Raw genomic sequence first — 22,177 nt, 5'->3', positions numbered from 1 at the left:
AAATCTCAAATTTAGACTCATCAGACATATTTCCACCAGTCTAATGTCGAAAGCTCAAGTTTCTTGGCCCAAGCAAGTCTCTTATTATTGGTGTCCTTTATTTTTTTTAAACATTTAACTAGGCAGGTCAGTTAAGAACACATTGTTATTTAGAAAGACAGTCTACCAGGGAACAGGGGGTTAACAGCCTTGTTCAGGAGCAGAACAACAGATCAGCTCAGGGATTCGATTAAGCAACCTTTCGGTTACTGGCCCAACACTCTAACCACTAGGCTACATTTTAGTAGTGGTTTCTTTGCAGCAATTCAACCATTAAGGCCTGATTCACACAGTCTCCTCTGAACAGTTGATGTTGAGATGTCTGTTACTTTGTTTATTTGGGCTGCAATCTGAGGTGCAGTTAACACTAATGAACTTATCCTCCGCAGCAGAGGTAACTTCCTGTGGCGGTCCTCATGAAAGCCAGTTTCATCATAGCGCTTGATGGTTTTTGCGACTGCATTTGAAGAAACGTTCAAACTCTTGACATTTTTCGACTGACCATGCCTTAAAGTAATAATGGACTGTTTCTCTTTGCTTATTTAAGCTGTTCACATAATATGGACTTGGTATTTTACCAAATACCCTACTTTGTCACAACACAACTGATTGGCCCAAACGCATTAAGAAGGAAAGAAATTCCACAAATTAACTTTCAACAAGGCACACTTGTTAATTGAAATGCAATCCAGGTGACTACCTCATGAAGCTGGTTGAGAGAATGCCAAAGTGTGCAAAGCTGTCATCAAGACAAAGGGTGGCTACTTTGAAGAACCTAAATATATATTTTTGAATTGGTTAACACTTTTTGGGTTACTACATGATTCCATATGTGATATTTCATAGTTTTGATGTCTTCAATATTATTCTATAATGTAGGAAATAGTAAAAAATAAAGAAAAACCATTGAATCACACACAGAATGAGCAGTATGGCTGGAGGGTCACATCAGGATGAGCCTGCAGAAAGGGTACCACAATAGGGAGGATGTCTTCCCTGTAACACACAGTGTTGAGATTGCCTGCAATGACAACAAGCTCAGTCCGATGATGCTGTTACACACAGCCCAGACCATGACGGGCCCTCCACCTCTAAATCTATCCCGCTCCAGAGTACAGGCCTCGGTGTAACACTCATTCCTTCGAAGATAAATGCAAATCTGACCATCACCCCCGGTGAGACAAAACCGCGACTCGTCAGTGAAGAGCACTTTTTTGCCAGTCCTGTCTGGTCCAGTGACGGTGGGTTAGTGCCCATAGGTGACATTGTTGCCAGTGATGTCTGGTGAGGACCTGCCTTACAACAGGCCTACAGGCCCTCAGTCCAGCCTCTCTCAGCGAACAGACTGAGCACTGCTGGAGGGATTGTGCGTTCCTGGTGTAACTCGGGCTGTTGTTGTTGCCATCCTGTACCTGTCCCGCAGGTGTGATGTTCAGATGTATCGATCCTCTGCAGGTATTGTTACACGTGGTCTGCCACTGCGAGGACAATCAGCTGTCCGTCCTGTCTCCCTGTAGCGCTGTCTTAGGCATCTCACAGTATGGACATTGCAATTTATTGCCCTGTCCACATTGCAGTCCTCATGCTTCCTTGCAGCAGCATGCCTAAAGCACATTCACGCAGATGAGCAGGGACCCTGGGCATCTTTCTTTTGGTGTCTTTCAGAGTCAGTCGAAAGGCCTCTTTAGTGTCCTACGTTTTAATAACTGTGACCTTAATTGCCTACCGTCTGTAAGCTGTTAGTGTCTTAACGACCGTTCCACAGGTGCATGTTCATTAATTTTTTATGGTTCATTGAACAAGCATGGGAAACAGTGTTTAAACCCTTTACAATGAAGATCTGTGAATCTATTTGGATTTTTACCAATTATCTTTGAAAGACAGGGTCCGGAAAAAGGGCCATTTCTTTTTTTGCTGGGTTTATATAAGGAATGGCTCTCCATGAACCAAACAAAGTATGTCTGTTCACAGAAGAATGCTTTCTTTTCGTTCTGTTCTCTCAGACTAACAGAACACTGCAATCATTGGTGAACATAAAATTGGACCAAATACCAGGAATAGCAACGTTTCTGCTGTTACAATATTTGAAGACGTTATCCAAGAGTCTGCCGACATTTCACGATGACAACAAAGCATCAAGCTAAATTGTTGCCACTAGCCACATTAGTGAAACTAGCTACATATTTAGAGGGTGCCTGCCCGTAGGCTACTCCAGTAAAAGAAAGGCAACAGGGAGCTAGAAGTACAGTAGGGTGTGTGTTTGGCTTACTTTGCACAAAGCCTCCATGTCCTATAAAAGTCCCCTTAAGCTTATTAGCAGCTTAGCATTACCTCAGCAATTACCTCATCTGTTTAGTAACCAGGAAGTGGAGGGTTATGGGTCATGGGCCACTTGTCAGAGGTTGTGTTGCAGATAAAGTATTTCCGGGTCAGTTAATCAGCTGAGGCGTTTTCTTATAGGCTCACATTCCAGCTTGGATCTTTTGAATAGTTTGGATATTTTATCCGTCACTGATAATTATGCTTAAAGTGTTGGTCCCATGTTTCCTGAGCTAAAAGAAAAGATCCCAGAAATGTTCCATACGCACAAAATAGTAATTTCTCTCAAATTTTGTGCACACATTTCTTCACATGCCTGTTAGTTAGCAATTCTCCTTTGCCAAGATAATCCATTCAAGAAGTTGATTAAACAGCATGATAATTACACCTTGTGCTGTGGACAATAATAGGCCACTCTAAAATGTGCAGTTTTGTCACACAACACAATCCCACAGATGTCTCAAATTTTGAGGGAGCGTGCAATTGGCATGCTGAATGCAGGAATCGCCACCAGAGCGGTTGCCAGAGAATGTAATGTTCCCCTACCATAGGCCGCCTCCAACATTGTTTTAGAGAATTTGGCAATACGTTCAACCAGCCTCATAACAGCAGACCATATGTAACCACGCCAGCCCAGGACCTCCACATCTGGCTTCGTCACCTGCAAGATGGTCTGAGACCAGCTACCCGGGCTGCTGATGAAACTGTGGGTTTGCACAACTGAAGAATTTCTGCACAAACTGTCAGAAACCGTCTCGGGGACATTCATCTGCGAGGTCGTCGTCCTCACCAGGTTCTTGACCTGATTTCAGTTCGGCGTCATATCTGATGTCAGTGGGCGCAAATGCTCACCTTCGATGGCTGCTGGCACGCTGAAGAATTGTGCTCTTCATGGATGAATCCTGGTTTCAACCGTACCGGGCAGACAGCGTGTATGGTGTCGTGTGAGTGAGCGGTTTTCTGATATCAACATTGTGAACACAGTGCTCCATGGTGGCGTTGGGGTTATGGTATGGGCAGGCATAATCTATGCACAACGAACACAACTGCGTTTTATCATTGCCAATTTGCACAGTGATACCGTGACGAGATTCTGAGGCCCATTGTCATGCCATTCCTCCACCGCCATCACCTCATGTTTCAGCATGATATGTCGCAAATATCTGTACACAATTCCTGGAAGCTGAAAATGTCCCATTTGTTGCATACTGTTTGGGATGCTCTGGATCGACTTGTACAACAGCGTGTTCCAGTTCACGCCAATATCCAGCAGCTTCACATAGCCATTGAATAAGAGTGGGACAATATTCCACAGGCCACAATCAACAGCCTGATCAACTCTATGTGAAGGAGATGTGTTGCGCCGCATGAGGCAAATGGTGGTCACACCAGATACTGACTGGTTCTGATCCACGCCCCTACCTTTTATTTAAGGTATCAGTGACCAACAGATGCATATCTGTATCCCCAGTCATGTAAAAATCCATAGATTAGGGCCTAATTAATGTATTTCAATTGACTGATTCCTCATGTGAACTGTAACTCAGTAAAATATTTTAAATTGATGCGTTCTGCGTTTATATTTTGGTTCAGTGTATTATTCATAGAAGACACGTTGAAACGTTGAAGTAGAAAATATTCAGATGAGCATTATATGAGCCTGCTATTCCCCGAAAGTATCAACTGATAACATACTGGTAGGCAACCATATAATTGCTGCCCACTGCTCAAGTAATGGTTTTGGGTAACTGACGAGTAGCACAACAACATGTACTGTGGAGTGGAGTCATTTGTTTGTTGTGATGCCAACAGCAGTGAGTGACTGCCTCCAGTCTGGCCTGAGTTCAGCAGGCTTTAGATTGATGCTGTGTTACTGACGTGGTGTTAAAATGTTTAGTGCCTCATGCCATCGGCACCAGCTATCTCTCTTAGGCCCAGTGACTCAGGGGCCTTCAATACACCCCGACCCCACTGAATATTCCAGTGTGTGCCCGCAAGGGCCTTCCTGTCTGTTACCCTATCAGCTTACTGCAGATATAAAAATGGACAGAGGAATCTCTCCCTCCTCTCTTCTACCACACCAATGGTTTGGGTTTTGGATCTGGGTTAGGAATCCCAGTGGTCCAGAGTGGCATGCAGTTCGACAGTAACCCCACTCAGTACAAACAAAGGCTAAAGATATCTCTCTGGCAAGGAGGGTCTCTAAGCTGGAGGAGAGACAGGCAGCAAGATCGAGGGATAGAGTGATAGAGAGGATCGAGAGTGGAGGCACAGGAAGATCCCCAGTTCTTTCTTCTTGAGAGCTTCACAGAGTCAGAGCTTCAGAAGGACTCAGAGCTTCACACAGTCCAGTGTTTGGGATGAACTTTGAACTGGGCTAAACCTGTGCAGCTGGGGGAGTCAAGCACCATGGATAACCTGGAGAAGCAGCTCATCTGTCCCGTCTGCCTGGAGATGTTCACCAAGCCTGTGGTTATATTTCCCTGCCAACACAATCTCTGCAGGAAATGTGCCAACGACGTCTTCCAGGTAAGATTGGCAGGATGTTTTTTTTGCTGTGCTGAAGCCATGTGTGGTCCACTAGTGGTCTATTAGTGGTCCAGCAGTGGTCCAGCAGTGGTCCAGCAGTGGTCTGTGATTTTGGAGCCATGATTCCACGGTTTCTAGGTCCTGAGCAGAGTACATGTCTTAGCTTTGACTGCCCATGACACCCATGGTTACTTGTGAAAGGAAAAAATACACAGTGAGGTGTGCTGGCTCTAAGAGGGATCACAGTGTTAGAGCATGGCATAAAACGGACCTTGGAGTGCCATTCTTTGTTACAATCATATCAGTTACTCTCAAAGACCATAAAGGGGGACTCATACACTACACTGAGTGTACAAAACATTAGGAACACCTTCCGAATATTGAGTTTAATACCCTTTTGCCCTCAATTCGTCAGGGCATGGACTCTACAAGGTGTTGAAAATGTTCCACAGGGATGCTGGCCCATGTTGGCTCCAATGCTTCCCACAGTTGTGTCAAGTTCAATGGATGTACTTTGGGTAGTGGACCATTCTTGATACACACAGGAAACTGTTGAGCACAAAAACCACAACAGCGTTGTAGTCCTTGACACACTCAAACCGGTGTGCCTGGCACCTACTACCATATCCCGTTCAAAAGCACTTAAATATTTTGTCTTGCCTATTCACCCTCTGAACGGCACAAATACACAATCCATGTCTCAGTTGTCTCAAGGCTTAAAAATGGAAGTGGATTTAACAAGTGCCATCAATAAGGCATTATAGCTTTCACCTGGATTAATCTGGTCAGTCTATGTCATGGAAAGAGCAGGTGGTCCTAATGTTTTGTACACTCAGTGTATATCCAAAACAGACATTACTGCAATAGTATGTTCAGATTCCCACTCCCTCACCGGTTTGAGTCTGTCAAGAACTGCAAAGCTGCTGGCTTTTTCACGCTCAACAGTTTCCCGTGTGTATCAAGAATGGTCCACCGCCCAAAGGACGTCCAGCCAACTTGATACAACTGTGGGAAGCAATGGAGTCAACATGGGTCAGCAGCCCTGTGGAACGCTTTCAACGCCTTGTAGAGTCCATGCCCCGATTAATTGAGGAAGGTGCACCTATCTTTTTTTTACACTCAGTGTTTATCTTTGGTCCTGTTGACTGTTCGAACTGAAGGAGCCATTCAGATATGAGAGACTCCAACAGCTGCCTCAGTCCTGGGGGACAGGATGCAACAAGGTCTGCCTCTCAGGCCGAGGCCATTAATGGAAAGCAGAGGAGGCCTGGTGGGAGGAGCTATAGGAGAAAAGGCTCATTGTAATGGCTGGAAAGGAATAAATGGAACGATATCACAACAAACATATGGAAACCACATATTTGACTCTGTTCCACTGATTCCATTCCAGCCATTACAATGAGCACGTCCTCCTATAGCTCCTCCCACCAGCCTCCTCAGGTGAAAAGTGGTCTACTTGTCACAGACCAAGACAGGACAAACAAGAAGAGTCCAGCAGGTCAGAGGTGTGTGTGTGTGTGTGTGTGTGTGTGCGTGTGTGTGTGTGTGTGTGTGTGTGTGTGCGTGTGCGCGCGAGGGGTACGTGACTGCCTTCTGCAAGCATCCACCTGAACCAGAATGCTCACCAAATGTCAACATCATACATACAACCACACTTCTGCTGACCCCCGTTGACTTGGCATGTCAACAGTAGCCATGTCAACAGTAGCCATGTCAACAGTAGCCATGAGCACAAGGTGTGTGTTACGTGAACTCCGCCATGAAATATTGTTTCCAAAATATTCATCGTTCATGCAACAGACCTAGGCATCTGTTTTCATTCTAATGGTGTCACTAGAGCTTCTGTGTGTGTTCATAAGCTGCGTCACGTCAACATACCAGGAATATGGAAAGCTCAGTCCCTGGCAGTGTCCTCCATGTTGGTGTTATAACAAGCACACTTTATCCCTGCCTCGATGGAGTGGTAAACATGAAAACCATGTGTCCTCTTGTGGCATTGACACAGCTACAGACGTATGTGGGGGTTCTGTACCATAGATTTTATATTTGGGAAATGTTGCAATTACTGTAGGTGCATTGTATTACCATTCTAGGGTTAGGGTTAGTGTTAGCATTTATATCCTACTTTCTGTCCTAATCCTACCACTCTTTTGGTGCTGGATTCGGCTCAGTCTGGCTTTCTCTTTGACCCAAGGCTCAATTTAGCCACTGATGTGGTTCGCAATAGGGAGTGAGAATCTGAACCCCCCCCCGTATTTCAAGACACATTTGCAACTTATTGTGCCTTCAAACACGTAAAAAAGTCATTAGGTTACATATAAAAAAAATAAACAAAACTGTATACACTTTAATGCCGTAAAACATACTATAGCCTAACATTTCCAGGTGATTGGGTGATCTCAAGTGCTGGGGGTGAGGTAAAGAATCTGGAGAGGTTCGAAATAGTATACCATCGGGCAGTAATGTGTGTTTACCAGTAGAGAGCAGTACTGTAATATGTTACTACTGGGTGTTGTAAAAGCGCCTTACGGCCATATTTAAAAGCCGTTGGTCCTTTTGGCTGTAAACAAACTATGTTGTTTATTACATCATATATATTCCATCGCTGAACGTTATAGTACGTGGCATATTTTTTGTTCAACGACAGAAATAGGACCCATCTCTGAGAACACATTCTCACTTTGTATACATGGCCACTGGGTGGCAGTCTTTTCCAATATTTTGTTTAATTTAGAACGCTGTACATTATCACAGCTTTTTCATACCTTGTCACTTGACACGATAAATATAAAATATAATATAATTACATCAAGGAAAGTACTTTAGGTCTGTAACACAGATTTGAGCAATATGAACAATCTATCTAGTTACACTCCAAATTATATTCCACAATGACTTTTATCGACTTTGTAAATTGGCTTGCAGTTATTTGATGTTAACACCTTAACCCAGCAGAGCAAGGGAGAGAAATGAAACATTACCAAAGCTAGTGTATCATCAGCTGTTCCAGTGACTGTGAAACAAAGCGTGGGGAGAGTGGACTTCTCCCCTGGAGAATGGTGGTCAATAGCTGTAAATTACATATGAGGTAAACTGTTGGTGAAATCCCCTAACTCCTTGTAAGTGCTGTTCCCATAAGGATATTTCCTCAGTCATGGACAGAAGTGATGAGTCTCATAAGAGAGGCAGTTGTGTGTGTGTGTGTGTGTGTGTGTGTGTGTGTGTGTGTGTGTGTGTGTGTGTGTGTGTGTGTGTGTGTGTGTGTGTGTGTGTGTGTGTGTGTGTGTGTGTGTGTGTGTGTGTGTGTGTGATTGAATGTCTCTATAACAGGTCGTTCCTTTACTTCTGTGTCCCTGATGTGTGAGGAGCATGATGAGGAGAAAATCAACATCTACTGCCTGAGCTGTGAGACGCCCACCTGCTCTACGTGCAGTGTTTGGCCAGCACAATGACTGTGAGGTGGCCCCCTTGCAGAACGTCTACAAGCGACAGAAGGTAAGGAAGCACCCTGAGTCAGGTTGTGATCTCACTCAATATCTCTATAAGCTGTCTGTCTTCCTGTCTGGTAGTCTGTCTGCCCGCTTGTCTGTTAGATCGTCCTTACAATGAAAAGTAATTATCCTATATAACAGCTTACTTACTTTGTCACTCTCTGTTCATCATGTCCCCCAGAGAGAGATTTGAATGTTATTTAAAGTGTAGAGCCAGTGTGTGTATGTGATCTGCCTGTGTGTGTGTAGTTTGTCTTTGAGTGCTGAGTGAAGTGACAGCAGACAGATGTATTGAGTTGGAGCTGCCCTGCGGGGGTTCTCACACTGTGAGGGCCGGGTTTCATCTCAACTCACACGCACATACGCAAACACACACACAGCCTGGTGGCACGACAACAGCTAATGTTGTATATCACACCTCTGAGTCGTGTGCAGCATTCGTGTCTGTCCTTCATGTGGACTCACTCACTGACACACACACACACACACACACACACACACACACACACACACACACACACACACACACACACACACACACACACACACACACACACACACACAGCGGTGCTCTGGCCTGCTGCCATTAGTCCTTACTTCTAATTTCTACTCCCTCTAACTCATTCACTATAAACTTGTCATCTCACTCCCCTCTCTCTTAAATCTCCTCACCCTCTGTCCATGCTGTGTACTGTGGGCCCAAGCAGAGAGGGACATGCCTGACCATTAGCTCCCATAGTTCTCTCTCTCTCTCTCTCTCTCTCTCTCTCTCTCTCTCTCTCTCTCTCTCCCTCTTCCTCTCTCTCCCTCTCCCTCTCTCTCTCTCTCTCTCTCTCTCTCGCTCTGAGTGACTCATCCATCCACAGCAGTGGGACTTGAGTCATTCTCCTCTGAGCTCAAGTCACAGGCTCAGCTCCTCCCTCGCTGCTGGCTGCCCGCTAACTAGCTCTCCTCTCCAGCATCCAGGTGAACAGTGACTAATATCAAAGTGAGAGTCCCACCATACCAGCATGGTGGACACCATATGGTGGGACTCAACTGAAGGTCACTTGTTAAGGATGGACAATGTGTCTGGCTATTAAGTAAAACTGAAGGGGAACGCCATCCACACAAACATGATACATAGGGTTTACATATGTACTGTGTCTACTTACATAAGCTAAAACAGTACGAATGGACCATAGCGACAGACATGTTATTGAGCAGATGGCATTTTTCTTTGCACAACGTTGCTCACTCACTCTGTAAATCACTCAACATTACAGATGCAGATGAGAAACGTTTGGGATCAACTTCACCTTCACCTGATGTTTTATGCTTTGTTAAAAAAACAACACTTTTTCACTCTATCATCACAGTTGTGTGAACTACCACATTAGGTTTCCCATCCCTCTACTCGGGCCCTCCCAGACGTTTCACATTTCAGTTTTAGCCCTAAACTGGCACACCAGATTCAATTAGTCAACTAATCATCAAGCCTATGTGTAATTGAACCTGGTGTGCCAGTTTAGGGCTAAAACTAAAATGTGAAACATCTGGGGGGGGCGAGGAGAGGGTTGGGAAGCCCTGACTTAATGTGTTAGTGCAGGGTTGGAACAAAAGCCTTCTTATCCTGTATTAACCCAGGACCAGGGTTGATGGCCACTGGTGTAGTAAGTACAGACATTGACCCATCATGCTCTGTTGTGATTGGTTCTAGACGGTGCTGAGCGACAGCATCGCCATCTTGGTGGCGGGGAACAACCGTATCCAGGCCCTCCTCTCGAAGATGGAGGAGATATGCAGGACCATCCAGGTGAGAATGTCACCCACTACAACCACTCACACTTCTCACCTCAAAGTCACAATCCCTCACTGTGGGGTCACAACACACATTACTCACATCACTGTGAATAACCTGTTATATTGTATTAACTAGCATGAATAAGTAGTAATACATTATTTATGAACTATTTCTACACTGAACAAAAATATAGCGTTGGTTCCATGTTTCATGAGCTGAATTAAAAGATCACAGACATTTTCCATATGCACAAAAAGCGTATTTAATAAGCTTAAAGCTTATTGTTAGTGAACATTTCTCCTTCGGTAAAATGATCCATTCACCTGACAGGTGTGGCATATCAAGAAGCTGATTAAACGGCATGATCATTACATAGGTACACCTTGTGCTAGGGACAATGAAAGGCCACTCTAAAATGTGCAGTTTTGTCACACAACACAATGCTACAGATGTCTCGAGGTTTGAGGGAGCGTGCAATGGCATGCTGACTACAGGGATGTTGAATGCGATAATTGAATGTACATTTCTCTACCATACGCTGCCTCCAACGTTGTTTTAGAGAATTTGGCAGTACGTTCAACCTGCCTCACAACCGCAGACCACAGCGTTATGTGGTCGAGCTGATTTCTGGTGTCAACATTGTGAACCGAGTGCCCCATGGTGGCGGTGGGGTTCTGGTATGGGTATTCATAAGCTATGGACAAAGAACACAATTGCATTTTATCGATGGGAATTTTGTGGGCGTGTGCAGTTGCCATGCTGACTGCAGGAATGTCCACCAGAGAAATGTTCTGAAACAAAGATGAAAATGTCTTAGTTCTTCCATGGCCTGCATGTCACCCATTGAGAATGTTTGGGATGCTCTGGATCGACTTGTATAACAGCGTGTTCCAGTTTCCGCCAATATCCAGACTTGCCTAGTTAAATAAAGGCTCAAATTTAAATATATGTTGTTATTTTTATAAGAAATAACTTTGCATAGCCATTGAAAAGGTGTGGGACAACATTCCACAATCAACAGCCTGATCAACTCCATGTGAAGGAGATGTGTTGCGCCGCATGAGGCAAATGGTCGTCACACCAGATACTGACTGGTTCTGATCCACGCCCCTCCTTTTATTTAAGGTGTCTGTGACCAACAGATGTATATCTGTATTCCCAGTCATGTGAAATCCATAGATTAGGGCCTAATGAATTCATTTCAATTGACTGATTTCCTTATATGAAGTGTAACTCAGTAAAGTCGTAGAAATTGTTGTACGTTGCGTCTATATTAAGCATTTCTAAAGGCTTGTTCATGAAAAGTCATTCTAAAGTGTTCAATGGAGGTCTGTGTGCAAGAGAACGGGCATCATCAGAAGCAGAGTCGGTGTGATAAGTTTAACGGACTGTATGCCATCCTGGAGGGGATGATCAGCCGCCAGCAGGATGACAAGCTGGACTACATCGCCACGGAGACCACCTGGAGTGCGCGGGCAAGCTTGTGGGGACAGCCATCCAGTCTATGGAGGAGCCACAGATGGCTGTGTTCCTACAGGTAGGCACTATGGATGGAACACGAGCCCTGAACCTGGGTGCACGGTCTGGCCTCAGTAACTGGACCTGGGTGCACGGTCTGCCCTCAGTAACTGGACCTGGGTGCACGATCTGCCCTCAGTAACTGGACCTGGGTGCACGGTCTGGCCTCAGTAACTGGACCTGGGTGCACGGTCTGGCCTCAGTAACTGGACCTGGGTGCACGGTCTGGCCTCAGTAACTGAACCTGGGTGCACGGTCTGGCCTCAGTAACTGGACCTGGGTGCACGATCTGGCCTCAGTAACTGGACCTGGGTGCACGGTCTGGCCTCAGTAACTGAACCTGGGTGCACGGTCTGGCCTCAGTAACTGGACCTGGGTGCACGGTCTGGCCTCAGTAACTGGACCTGGGTGCACGGTCTGGCCTCAGTAACTGAACCTGGGTGCACGGTCTGGCCTCAGTAACTGAACCTGGGTGCACGGTCTGGCCTCAGTAACTGGACCTGGGTGCACGGTCTGGCCTCAGTAACTGGACCTGGGTGCACGGTCTGGCCTCAGTAACTGGACCTGGGTGCACGGTCTGGCCTCAGTAACTGAACCTGGGTGCACGGTCTGGCCTCAGTAACTGAACCTGGGTGCACGGTCTGGCCTCAGTAACTGTAACCTGGGTGCACGGTCTGGCCTCAGTAACTGGACCTGGGTGCACGGTCTGGCCTCAGTAACTGGACCTGGGTGCACGGTCTGGCCTCAGTAACTGAACCTGGGTGCACGGTCTGGACTCAGTAACTGAACCTGGGTGCACGGTCTGGCCTCAGTAACTGAACCTGGGTGCACGATCTGGCCTCAGTAACTGGACCTGGGTGCACGGTCTGGCCTCAGTAACTGGACCTGGGTGCACGGTCTGGCCTCAGTAACTGAACTTGGGTGCACGGTCTGGCCTCAGTAACTGAACCTGGGTGCACGGTCTGGCCTCAGTAACTGAACCTGGGTGCACGATCTGGCCTCAGTAACTGGACCTGGGTGCACGGTCTGGCCTCAGTAACTGGACCTGGGTGCACGGTCTGGCCTCAGTAACTGAACCTGGGTGTGTACCAGTATGTTGTTGAATGGAATGGAATGATGGTCATTACAGCACAACTACCGGTATATGTTAAGATGTAACTTCTTGAGCAGAAAACGTTCCTGTTTCAGCCCCTCAGAAACTGCACTAGGATCAGAGTTCTTGCAGGTGTTTCACTGTCTTATGATCAGTATCCCTACAGCTAGCATACGTGTATGAGTCAGTGGGCCCTCAACAACTGACTGTAATATGATCAATTGTTTGATCAATGGCTCTGGGTCAGTTGTGAGCTGGCCCCAATCCACATGAGACATGATAAGGCATAAAGTAATAACAGTGACGATGAGTCACAGACACCATAGAGACTGTAGTCCCCCGGCTCTCACCCCTGACCTGAACAAATAACAGTCTACTTCACATCCTGTACATGCTGGGACCAGGCTCAATGATATGCCCAAAGACACAGTAAAGGATCCTTTCATCCTTTAAATCAGGTTTAGAGAAACCTTCACTATCGATGATCAATGGGGTGTCATGCAGTGCTTTGCCGTATTGAGCAGGGGAGGAGTGATGAGCAGAAAGCCCAGCAGGGGAGCCTCATCGGCGGGGACGCTGCTTTTCAAAGCAGCCCTAGAAACTCTGGTCCTGTGATTCTCTGACAACTCACACTGTAACCCTATGGAGGTGATTGACACCTCTCTCCATCAATACACTAGAAGCATTCTCTAAGTTCCAGTCCCCAGGGGCCAGGCATTGCTCAACTAGTGACAAACCTACACATAGGTCTACACACACACACCTCCCCTGCGGGGGACACCTGCCTCATCCTTTGACCGCTGGCCTACTGGCCATAAATATTGTCCTTGTAATAGAGCCAGGTGGGATGACGTGCCCCTGCTGCAGACCACAGGTAGTTTAAACCCCCGCTAGGCGAGAGATAGATGGTGCCATTTATGCCATTCATCCGACACTCCTTTCCTCCACTCAGGTCCCTTGCTTTATAAAAAGCTACAGTTTGAGTGAAGGCTCGCAATTTAAGTGTCTCTTTATTCAACTCCTTCACCGTCCACGCTTGCAAGCACTTTGTTTTGTCAACCAGTTTAGGGCTCTATTCACTCTGTAAACCTGAGTGATACAGATTCCACGATAGAAATGTAAAAGTAATTTCCGATTGAGCCGACATTTGCAGCGTTTACTGTGAATGCAGTCTCCGCTATAGCGGAAACGTTGCCTTTAAATGTAAATTACGCTGTAAATCTGAACTTCCGCGATGCGGATTGAATAGGGCCCTAACTGTTAGCGCTAGCGTGAGTGTCAGGACGGTGGCAGGTGCACGTTTTATGAATGACTCAAACTGAGCGAGTGATTCAGAAGATCGAGAGAAGAGGAGGCTATAGAAATTAAATGAATTGTAAATGAATAAAAATTATATAAAACTCAAAAAACTTATTCTAGAGTACATATAGCACTAATTTACCTCAGAAATTGAAGTGCAGGAATTGAAACTAAATGCAATAGCCTATTGATAATTTATTTTCTCCACAGAGCATCAAGGATATATTTAAACAGAAAGTAAAATTCTTCTTTTCATCTGTATAGTGTTCCATTCTGCTTCTTATGGGGTGTTTAGCTGGAAAGTCACAAATTACATTACATTCACTAACACAAGCACTAAAATAAACTAACACACCAATTGCAATGACTGTAAACTGAAAGTAACTGCATGGGAGATGTGTGTGGTTGGCAGTAATGTGTGATTGCTGGCTGCTGATAGCTAATGCATTATAATGAAGCTCTCCACTTGTAGAGTTATCGAGCAAACCCACCCAGCCTGCGTCACTACCAGCCACAGGGGGACAGGGGACGCTGCCATCCATCGCTGTCCGTCATCTCCTATTTGTTTGTCTCTGAGCTGTGACCTCCCCACTGTGTCCTTGTCGGGATCTCTGCCACTGCCAAGGCGTCCAACATGGAGCGTCCAGAGCCGGGTTATGAGAGCATGGCCCATTTTGTTACCAACACAGAGGATGTTGCAGACATGCTAAGGACCATTGACTTCAACACAAGTAGGGCCTCAGGTAGCTGTACAATACAACCATATATGGAAAGTTTGGCCATTAACGTTTCTCTATATTTGACTCTAGCCTCAGGGAAGTGACGTCAGCTCCAAACATTACCCCTGAAATCGCATGTTCAAGAACAATTCCCTTGTTTTTGTTGGTCTGTCTTAATGTGCTGCGCTGTATGTGGTCTCAGGTTCTCACAGAGAAGACGGTTATGATCTGGATGAGGGGGCCAGAACCTGGCATCACTGCAACGGAGGACGTAGACTATGGGAGATACCAGTAGTTGAAAAGGATCCCTCAGGTTAATATCAAAAGACAAACCAGAATATAGTATGCTGCTCCTCTGATTTATTCCTGTACCCACATTTACAACGCTTAGGCTACAAACCCAAAGGCTTTTATATATAGTTTCTTATGACATTAGTCAAAAATATTGCCATAAAGGCTGAAATCAAGTGTTTCATGTCCAGAATATGGATAACTTGTCTTGTTTACCTCACAGCACACTCATTTCAAATGGAAAGACAATGCATTATTTTTCCTCTGTGATGAATCAATTCCATATTCCCCTAGCTACCTCAAAAGGTATAACGATGCTGCTTAAAACCAGGGGACCCATCAGCCTCACAGCGTCACTGTAACATTCCAGAGATTAATGAACTGGAAGCACACATTTCATGAATGGCCACGGTCAGATAGTCCAGGGAGAGATGGGGGGGTTATTTACTGGGCTGTCGTTTATACATGATTATGGGTTCATCCAGAAACTCCCGAGTGAAGAGTTTGATGTAGCCTGTTGATTGGGCTTTACCTTGTTGTACTGACTATGACAATTCTTGTGATTTTGGCTTAATATACAGTACTAGTCAAACGTTTGGATACACGTACTCATTCCAGAGTTTTTCTTTATTTAAAAAAAACTATTTTCGACATTGTAGAACAATAGAGAAGAAATCAAAACTATGAAATACACAAAAAAGTGTTAAACAAATCAAAGTATGTTTTATATTTGAGACTCTTCAAAGTAGCCACCCTTTGCCTTGATGACTGCTTTGCACACTCTTGGCATTCTCTGAACCAGCTTCATGAGGTAGTCACCTGGAATGCATTTCAATTAACAGGTGTGCCTTGATAAAAGTTCATTTCTGGAATTTCTTTCCTTCTTAATGCGTTTGAGCCAATCAGTTGTAACAAGGTAGAGGTGGTATACAGAAAATAGCCCTATTTGGTAAAAGACCAAGTTCATATTATGGCAAGAACAACTCAAAAAAGCAAAGAGATTTGACAGTCCATTATTACTTTAAGACATGAAGGTCAGTCAATAGGGAACATTTCAAGAACTTTGAAAGTGTCTTTAAGTGCAGTCGCAAAAACCATCAAGCGTTATGATGAAACTGGCTCTCATGAGGACCTCCACAGGAAAGGAAGACCCAGAGTTACCTCTGCTGCAGAGGATAAGTTCATTAGAGTTACCAGCCTCAGAAATTGCAGCCCAAATAAATGCTTCACAGAGTTCAAGTAACAGACACATCTCAACATCAACTTTTCAAAAGAGGCTGCGTGAATCAGGCCTTCATGGTCAAATTGCTGCAAAGAAACGACTACTACTAAAGGACACCAATAATAAGAAGAGACTTGCTTGGGCGCCAAGAAACACAAGTAATGGACATTAGACGGTGGAAATCTGTCCTTTTTTCTGATGAGTTCAAATTTTAGATTTTTGGTTCCAACCGCTGTGTCTTTGTGAGACGCAGAGTAGGTGAATGGACGATCTCCGCATGTGTGGTTCCTACCGTGAAGCATGGAGGAGATGGGATGTTGTGGGGGTGCTTTGCTGGTGACACTGTCAGTGATTTATTTAGAATTCAAGGCACACTTAACCAGCATGGCAACTATATAATTCTGCAATTATACGCCATCCGATCTGGTTTGTGCTTAGTGAGACAATAATTTGTTTTTCAACAGGACAATGACGCAACAACACCTCCAGGCTGTGTAGGGCTATTTGACCAAGAAGAGAGTGATGGAGTGCTGCATCAGATAACCTGGCCTCCACAATCACCCAACCTCAACCCATTTGAGGTGGTTTGGGATGAGTTGGATGAGTTGGATCATTACTTATAATACATAGTTAGAAATAACTACTTCACCACCTTGCGTGTGATGGGTGTTTTTAGGTTGTTGTAGATATATGGACCTGACCCTGAGTCCTCACAGGAGCTGACCTTGTCACTGGGGCTGTTGACCTCTCATTGATTGAAGGAAGAGAGAGAAAGAAGTAAGGGAGAGGAAAGTGAGGGGACACACACGAGGGGAGAAAAGGAGCCGGGACAGGGAGTAATTGATCAAGAATTCTGGTGGGATGATGAAGATGTCTGTGTGTGTGTGTGTGTGTGTGTGTGGGGGGGGGGGGGGTTTCTGACTATGAATGGAGGCAGATCACTGGAGGCCGTCAGACATGTATCAGAGTTTGACGCATGCCGTTTTCTGGCAACAAGCTGTTCCAACATTAACTCTTCACACTACAAGAAGGATAAGACAGAACAGAATGGCCAATTCCATGGTCCGTGACATGTACATGAATCAAATCAAATCAAGCTTTATTTATACAGCACATTTCAGACATGGAATACAACGCAATATGCTTTACAGGAAAAAACAAATTAAAAAACAATGAAAATACAAGCTGAAATATTTACTACACAACAAACATAACATATAAAACTAAAGTATGAAAAACTGAACTACTAGAAAGCACCCTAAGGAAATACAAAGCTAAAAAGATGTTTTAAAATCTCTTTTAAATATGCCCACAGTTTCGGCCCCCCTCAGGTTTTCTGGCAGGCTATTCCAGAGGCTGGGGGCATAATATCTAAAGGCTGTCTCTCCATGCCTATTGGTCCTAGAATAGTTAAAACACCAGTGCCAGAGGACCTGAGGGACCCACTGGGTACATCATTTAAAAGCAAGTCTGACGTGTTGGGGTGCACAATCGTGGATAGATTTAAAAACCAATAGCGGGTGTTAAGTGGGGTTTCTCATGGAATCTAAGGGGAAACCATTGTCTTGCTCATATTATGATTTTTGGCCTCCGAGATCTGTAGCAGACATAGCTGAAGACTACACGGGTAAATGTAACATTTCGGAACAGAGCATAAAGCTCAAACATCACACAGTTGAAGGCCTCCCTTGCCACCCACCAGATATACTGTATGTACAAAAACCTGTGTGTAAATATGAAACAACCTTAACTTTGACGAGTTCCACAAGTATGACTAATATTGTGGAGACCGAAGCAGCTGAAAGACTATTCATGAAAGTGTAAGACAAAACTAAATTATCTGACTGTATAGCATATGCACATTTTAGCTTCAGCTTACAAAATTGTATACAAAAAGAAAATCTCATTATGATATCCCTTCTCTCCTTTTTTAGCAAATGTTTGTGTTACCAACCCTGACCTTGAGCTACAGCTGAGGCTTTGATCTCCAGTGGGATTTGAGGTGGTGTTAACCACAGAATTAATCATTGAATGCATCGCTATGGTGTTAACACAGTGAGGAACAAGGCAGTAGGTCCACCACCATACTGACAGTCTGAGTCATAGAAACACCAGGCTTGGGGGGCATTTTGATGAGTTCTCACAAATTCACAGAGACTCTCACCAACCATTACACCATTCTCTAAGCTTCCACATGTTATTCTTTTAAAAAGAAGACGGGCAACTGCTGTAAAGTTACATTTAATGAGAGTTAAAGGCAATAACTGCAATGATTGTTTGGCCATGGAGGTTAGATATTTGGCCATAGGGGTTTTGCAATGAGTGTTTAGCCAGAGTTTAAGTAAATCTGCAAGGAGTTTATTTATATGTCAATAGGCAATAAGATATTCAGCAGCATCTGTTTACAGATGTAGGAATAAATTATTTTGGTAGACAAGTTAGCAGAATAGTTTCCTTTATTACATTCACTACTGTACGAGACTATGACAAACTCAATGGACATATTTTCAGAGCTTTTTTTAATAAAAAAATATAAATGACAAAAAAGCTTTTCTTTACTGATAAACCATGTGATCATATGATATGTCCATGATTGGGGCTTTGACAAAACAGTCAACATAAAATTAACCATTAAATGTTTTTCTTAGTTTAAGGTAAGCATGCTAGGTACAGTACAGAGGATAGTGTACTTGCTTGGATGGAAAGATAATAAGGAGAGTGGAAGTGGCGTTAAGTGTAGGATATGTTCACTTTGTCTCAGATTAGATTGGAGATTAGTTGTATCACAGAAACCTACGGGCAATGCCAGACCCCATACCTGAAACAATGTGAAAAGGCTTCTTCTGCTGGCTAGATGGCTGCCTGCCAAGTGAGCTAACAAACCAAGGGCAAATGGATAATCACTATAAATTAAACAATTGGCATACAGCAAATACAGTAATGAAATGACAATATTACACGAGTGCTTTACCTGATTTGTTTTAATCTATGCCGGTGATAAGGCCCTAGTTCAATCTTTTTCAGTTGTTGAACAAAAATACATCTCAGGAAAAGGACACAATGCATCTATATTGACTGAGCCTTGTCCCTTAAAGTGAGCAACAAAATGAGTCACACAACTAACCATTGAAAGATCACATATGGGTAGCCAATATCAATTTGCACAGCATTATTTTTCTCCAATGTGTTATAAAAGGCCTATTGCATGTAATGCCGGAAACAATGACTAGCCTACCTGCCTTTGTTATTTACCTAGTACCAACCATTTAGACTACGACTAACAAAACATGTTGCACTTATTCCACATGAGGGCAACTTGTAACTCAATTTGTGTCTGGCAATATTATTGTTGTAGGCCAACTACAATGCTCCGGACATCCAAAGGTGAGAATACACTATAGAGGTGTGAGATCCGGAGTATTCACACTATGCCATATGTTAGGGAATAGTTGTCAAGGCGCCTCACTATGATTCCATTGTAGATGGGGTCTTCTTGGCAGTCAATAATTTATTGCCCGTTGATTTTGAAAGGCTTTTTGGACAGGTGGGGAAGTTATTTTTATGCATCTTATGATGAAGAATGGCAGAGAAACCAACGGTTAAATCAAAATGTAAACTATTTCGTGGGTCTGAGAGTGCCAGGGGCTTTGCTGTTTTCTGTGAGATGTTTTATCTTGATTTTTTCTCACTTGTTGACGACACTTGCTGTATCACTTTCCAACTTCATCCAGATACTTGCGGTTTAACTCCGCTTGCTCCTTCTGGCTCTCGATCCTCGCCATTTCGATCATATTTCTCAGAAGGTGGAAAGTGAGGTCGATGGAGATCGGGGGGTCGTCGTTTCTCTTGGTCAGCTCCACGAACTCTTCCAGGCTGTTGCCCTCCTCAGGCGCGCGCTGCTCCTCCAAGGGCGGCAAACTGCGCGCCAGGTGACCAAGACCCCTCGAGCCCAGGGGCGTCACCTCAAAGGGAAACTGTGGCGGGAGACCTGCCTGCAACCGGGGATTTCTTTGCAAATACCTCAGTATCTTTTCTCCTATAAGGTAGGAAATGGCGTTATCACCAGCCTTCAGCAACACCTCGTCCAGCTGACTCTTGTAGCCGTGGCCGTCGAACATTGCCAGGTCCCGTGGACGACAGACACTGGGGGGGATGTGAGAGCTGAGGAGAACAGTGGCAAGGAGCAGGATCAGGGGAACAGGCTTCATAGTGCTGGACAGACGGACAAAACGGTGCCCTGTTACGGAGAGAGGTGTACAAATGTTGGCAAAAAGCACTGGAACTCAAAGTAGACTCAAACTTTAAATTGCACGTATTTAACAATTGTGTTCAAAGCAAAAACAAATAGGCCATCACATTTTTTTTAACAAAAATTAGCCCAAAGGCAATCGTAACATAAACAGTAATAAACAACAAACGGAACAAAATAATATGTTTCTCTTTACATTATAAACATATGCATGTGAGTAGGCTATTTATAGGCGTGGTTAATTGTCACACAATGGATACATACATCGTTGAGTGACTGAAACAAGCATGCACATGCTTCTTCAGCTTTGTAAAGAAGTAAAATAAACATACATTGTTTTTATGATACAAAAATGACCAACGAATTGCTGTGTGTACTTGATATTCTCAATTCAGCACCAGAACTCTCAGCACCTCAAACTAAAAAGGTGAAACAAAAGAAAGCTAAATAAACCACTTACCGGTATTTTGTCTCCTTAATGCTGAAAAAGTTGCACACCGGCTAGAAAAGTGTCAATTGAGACCCCGGTCCGAAAAGTCCCGCTAAATGTCGATTGGAGAATAACGCCTCTTTCTTAAGGGTTATATATACATCCAACATCGTTCCATTGACGTCAGTGCAAGTGCATAAACTGCTTGTAAATGAGGCGACTCCGTTTGAAGTAAAGGCAAGTGTTTTGAGGGACAGCTTATTATGCTGCAAGCCAAGGTCTGCTCAATAACATTTCAAATGTTTCCATTTGAGTCATTTAGCAGACGCTCTTATCCTGAGCGTCTAACAGCAGTGAGCGCAAACATTAGAATATTTTTTTTCAGGACAGTTTGTCGATCTGATATTCTATTTTTCCATACAATTCTTAAGTTAGCCTACCTCAACCTGTCACATTATCCCTAATTAAGTCCGCAAGGCAAAACCAGTTCTTGTTTCACACGGTGTTGGTACGCCTCCAGTGAAACTAAAATAACAGAACGCACCGCAAAAAAACAACACATTTACTTATTAAAAACAACCAATTGTGGAAGTTATAACAAAGTGATTCGTCAAAGTATAAAGCTGCTCCATGTACCATGAATCTGGACTCTGAATAAACTAGTCTAGAAATGATGAACTGTTGTCGTGATGTCTTTATGCATGGTTTAACATCTAAGCGAGGCAGAGCAGAAGTGCACAGCAGGGAAACGTGCTGAGGGCGCAGAGAGAACTGTCCATGGTACTGAAAAGGTTTATGCCCGTGATGCAAGTTCATTCTAAATGAAAACTACACAAAATAGAGGAATATTTCTTATTTAGCTGATACAATCCGAGAGCTGTACAGGCTTCACTTAATATGACTGTAGGCCTATTAATGCAGTGAAAACGAATTTAAAGCCACATTTAGTTCGTTATAGAAAAGATTCCTCTTTTCAGAAATAGCCAGACTAATGGATTTGTCTGTTTGGTCCCCCAACTATTTTTCTAACACACTTTTTTTTCGCTTGGAGAAGTGTGGCATATTCAACAATGGTAAAAAGTTGGGGTCAAAGCCACTCATCATGTCACCTTTTAAACAGAAGTTAAATAAATAATTAGATATTAAAGAACAGGCAGATATGGCTTTAATATTACAATTTTAAAAGTATAGTGTA

At 44.0% G+C, this 22,177-nt stretch overlaps 1 protein-coding gene and 1 pseudogene across 1 annotated transcript; one reads left to right on the top strand and one right to left on the bottom strand.

Annotated features, from left to right (window-relative positions):
* Positions 1 to 8,243: 8,243 nt before the first annotated feature.
* On the top strand, positions 8,244 to 15,108 carry LOC110521054 (annotated as a pseudogene).
* Positions 15,109 to 17,385: 2,277 nt separating this feature from the next.
* Positions 17,386 to 21,073, bottom strand: ucn (urocortin). Its single transcript, NM_001124343.2, is given in 2 exon segments — positions 17,386 to 20,540; positions 21,013 to 21,073. A coding segment is annotated over 1 exon segment (498 nt). The 5' UTR covers positions 20,512 to 20,540; positions 21,013 to 21,073; the 3' UTR covers positions 17,386 to 20,013.
* Between the last annotated feature and the right edge of the window lie 1,104 nt (positions 21,074 to 22,177).

Source organism: Oncorhynchus mykiss, chromosome 4 (genome assembly GCF_013265735.2).
Source record: "Oncorhynchus mykiss isolate Arlee chromosome 4, USDA_OmykA_1.1, whole genome shotgun sequence".
NCBI classification, from domain to species: domain Eukaryota; kingdom Metazoa; phylum Chordata; class Actinopteri; order Salmoniformes; family Salmonidae; genus Oncorhynchus; species Oncorhynchus mykiss.
This window is presented reverse-complemented; position numbering and strand designations above follow the sequence as displayed.